At 48.6% G+C, this 4,230-nt stretch overlaps 1 protein-coding gene across 1 annotated transcript; it reads left to right on the top strand.

Moving 5' to 3' along the window:
• Positions 1-2: 2 nt before the first annotated feature.
• On the top strand, positions 3-3,090 carry TMIGD1 (transmembrane and immunoglobulin domain containing 1; the record flags this gene model as incomplete). Its single annotated transcript, XM_010193517.1, has 5 exons — positions 3-72; positions 1,047-1,325; positions 1,794-2,072; positions 2,682-2,785; positions 3,055-3,090. Coding segments are annotated over 5 exons (768 nt in total), but the record flags the coding sequence as incomplete, so codon positions are not given.
• Positions 3,091-4,230: the final 1,140 nt, after the last annotated feature.

Below are 4,230 nucleotides of genomic sequence, written 5' to 3' on the forward strand. Positions count from 1 at the left end.
AGAGAAGCGGCCTCACAGTCCCCTATGAAGTGCCTGCCCTCGCCCTTTGCTTCTTGGCGTGCATAGCCACAGGTAAGCAACGGAAAAAATCGGTCATGGCTTTGTTCAAGCCCCATCACACCGACATATGAAACTGTCCGGGTTGGGCAGTGCCCGTGGTGAGGTACCACACCAGCATCCCTGTTTTCAGATGTTCTGGAGGTCATTCCCAGACTGCCTGAAAACCAGCCTCTGATTTTGGGAGCAGCAGAAAAGGGAATGGGCAAACTTCATCATTTCCCAGTGTTATTGCAGCAGGTGCGTAGGGGTGATGAAGCCACTGTTTTGAAACCTGTGTGATAGTTTTGGCCACCTGGGAACACCATGGAAGAGACAGGAAGCTTCAGACATCTTCATATTCACAGTTCTATAGTGCCTTCATATGCTGAGCTATACTTTTATGTCACTAATCTATGACACAGGCTACAGTAGCGAGTTTCAGCCCATTACAAAAATTTATTTCTCATACTGGTTCTTAATTTAATATATCCTGATGTTTGTACATTGGGTAAACTGCAACTCTCCAGCAGCCGAACTCAGACTGTCAGGGGTGCAGCTGAGGAGCTGAATAATGAATTTATATTCTAAAGCACATTCAGTTCCAAGCAAAACCAGGGTATCAAACTGGGCACAAAACTGGGGGGCACAGGTATGCTGCAACAGTGATTTGCAGCAAGAGGATGAGCAAGACTGGAGGGATGGGGATGATCTGTTGCTGGGTATTACACGGTCACTGCTGGTTTTCAAACCTTATTACAGGTCAGGCTTTGGCGTCCTTGCAGTCAGTTGCAAAAACCTTTGACTTTGATTTTAAAAAACTGTGAAGGGAGCTTTGTGATTAAGACATTTCTTGTCTCAAAACTAAAGTCCCACCTGAAAACAGCTGTTAGACTGATGCCTGCAACTTCGTCTCTCCTCCAAGGTGGAGGCCTGGAGAAGGTCTCGGGACAGTTTTTGTAGGAAGGGTGCAGCTTGGGATGCTCAGTGCCCTCGTCCTTCTTTTGCAGGGTTGGAACTGTCTGTAAACAACCACGCTGCTGACTTCTCCCTGCCTACGTTGCCTGTCCCTGCCGTCTCCCTCTCCTGCCTGGTACAGAACAGCAGCCAGGCTGAGGAGCTGCTCTGGTACCGAGGAGATGGGCAAGTGGATCTGAAAGATGGGAATAAAGTGAACGTCAGCAACATCTGCGTGTCCCCAGTCACCGAGTCCGACAACGGAGTCACCTTCACGTGCAAGCTGGCGCGGGACAAGTCCGTGCAGGTGTCTGTGACCCTGGATGTCCAGTGTGAGTTGCCATGGTGGATATTGTGCAGAATGGCTGGGGTGGGACCAAATCGTGGGCTGAGCAGCTGGGTGTCTGGGCGCTAGCTGAAGGTGGGGTGTTTTGCACCCTTGTACGCTGCCTTCACCAAGAAAAAATGCACTTAGGAGGAGATAACTCACGTGATAAGACACTCCCTTTCCACAGTGGTGCTTATGGCCTGAGCTAAGCCTCTTTTACAGGGAGTGGGTGGGCCCTTAAATAGGATGTTCTGGATATGTCCCTGTCTCCACCTAGGATACAAGTCAGGGCAGAGGAGTCACGGGGGTGACTGTCTTAGCCACTGATTGCCCTATGGATTCCTGGGGATCATGAAAGGCTGCACAACTGTGATGTGTTACACCACTGAAAGTGGTGCACAAGGGAACTTACTTTGTGTGAAATGGCGAGCAGCGTTATTAATGATCTGTTGAACTGCATTACCATGAACAGTTCCTCCCCAGCTGACTGGAGAAGAGTCCCTCCATGTCGAAGAAGACAAAGATGTCACTCTGTCCTGCAACGCCAAATCCAACCCTCAAGCCCAAACAGCTTGGTATAAGAACAGTAACACCCTGACCCTACAGCAAAATCGCTACCAGCTGTACCAGACAAGTGAGGTCTTTCAGCTCTCTATCACAAAAGTACAGAAGTCTGACAACGGGACCTACACCTGCGTGATGAGATCCTCTTTTGGAGAGGGGAGAAAGGATTTCCACCTGATAGTTGAAGGTAACAAGGCTGCTGCCAAACAATAAGCTTCACAAATAACTCTCCATTCTCTTTATAATGATAGCAATTGGGGTTGGAGCTAGATGATCTTTAAGATCCCTTCCAACCAAAACCATTTGATGATTCTGTATCAGGAAGTATAAGTGAAACGCAGTCAATTCCCTGCGTTATCTTCTGAGGGCACAGCAGCAGCAAGGAGCTCTCCTTACACCTGCACCCGGGCCCACAGCACCAGGAGGGGCCTGTCCTGCCCTGTTACTCAGAGTCATTTGGCAAACGTGACCCGAGGCAGGCTCACCCCCCCGCTGCCTCACCTCCCACACTGACAGGGCACAGCCAGGCTTGGGTGAAAGCACCTTGGGTTTTCCCTGAAGCTTCTTCAGGGCCCGATGGTTCAATTCTTCCTTCAGTTCACTAAAATACAGGCTTGGCTCCCTCCTTTCCAGGGGACTGATCCACACAGTCAGCCTGCAGACCGCACAGAGAGCAGCAGTTCAAATCCGCAGTGCCAGCCATGAGAAAAGAAATACGTGTTTCTGCCGTGAAATGTTCTGTTTTATATGACTGTATCGATCTATCACATATTCAACCTCCTCTCCCTCTTGACAGATAAAAAGCCCGTTTTTCCCAAGGAGGCTGTCATTGCTGCTGTCGTGGTGGTTACAATCACCATAATTTTTGGAATTGTGGCTCGAAAAGATACAATTTTTAAGGTATGGAAAACTCGAATTTTTTAGGAAAAAAATTAGTATTGCTTTGCTGCAATGCCCTGGGTTTTTTTAACCTTCTATGCTACCTTGTAGTGTTGCTTTCCCATGTTGGAGAACTGCTATGTACCACCTCCTGCTTTAGAATTACTAGTAGAGAAATCAAATATTAGATATTTTAAGGTGGAAGGCATTACGCACTTGCAAGATATTTGTAAAAACATTCCTATGGCCAGGAAATACGAAAGATAACAAGACTGTTTCTTTATTTTCAGTGCTTCAAAAAAAAATCAAGTGAAACAGCTCTGTAAGTATGTCACTGCTTATTTGTACAGTTTCCAAATGAAAACCTCCTTCTTTAAGCTTTGGCAGAACCTGGGAAAAAAAAGAGCGCTCAGCAGGCTGAGCCCGGCCGTGCCATTACCGTGCTCTTGTTCTGCAGGGCTAATGTGACCCCACACCTTCTCTCCCTGTGGAGGGGTCGGTGGGGACACGGCAGGACACACGCAGGGCATGGGGGCTCTGCCCTTGTTCTGGCCATCCCAGGGTCCTGGCTATGCCTGTGTGGAGGCAGCGGGGGAAAAAAATAACGGTGCAGCCTCAGCCCGACAAAAGCTTTCTGGAGCTGAATGCAGCCCAACTGAATTCAACTCACTTGTTGTTTTTTTTTCCCAATAGGTGATTTTTTATTTCTTCTTTTCATTTTGCTGCGGGCAAAGACCACAAGCTTCCTGTGCATACGCAGAAAACATCATTTCTAGTGGTGACACATAAGCCCTTGCGGGAGATGATGAGATAAAATACTGAAACAAGGTTTTTTGGGTCAAGTTTATACAGTCTTTTCAAAACATAAGTGATTCTTTGTGTCCGTTCATTCTAACCTACTGCTTAGAGCACTGCCATGGGGGTGGGCTTCTGGAGCTGTAGCCAGAGCTTGGCCTCTCTGCTTATTCCTAAAAGGCATGCACGAGCAGGCAGGCATGTGGGCTGTCAGTCGGTCCAGAGGAATCCATAAGAGATTGCCACAGTTCATGATGTTGATGCACAAATAGAGCGAGGTGTTGAGCTACGTTCCTGGCCCTGTCCTATGGTGCCATTCCTCACAGTGTCAGGGGTGGCGGCCACCCAATTTGCTGCCCTTTCCTGGTAATCCTAAGGGCATCTCAGCTTCTTCTCCCTTGGCTGACAGCAGACCTCAGGGCTCCAGGCAGCCTCAAGCGCTTGGTAATACACAATGGAAATTGCAGTGCGAGTGCTCCAGCGCCACAACGGCAGGAAAACATCCCCATCCCTCCCAACAAATATGCCACTCCAGCATTTTTCTCAAGGTCCTTGGCAAGCTTTTAGGTCCTCATCGTGACTTGGCACAGGACTTGACTAATGCCGTCAATAAACACCATGTGCTGTGAGTTGGAGCCTGTGATGCACGAACCCTCTCCTCGGAGGAGCGG

Source organism: Mesitornis unicolor, unplaced genomic scaffold (genome assembly GCF_000695765.1).
Source record: "Mesitornis unicolor isolate BGI_N332 unplaced genomic scaffold, ASM69576v1 scaffold24101, whole genome shotgun sequence".
NCBI lineage: Eukaryota > Metazoa > Chordata > Aves > Mesitornithiformes > Mesitornithidae > Mesitornis > Mesitornis unicolor.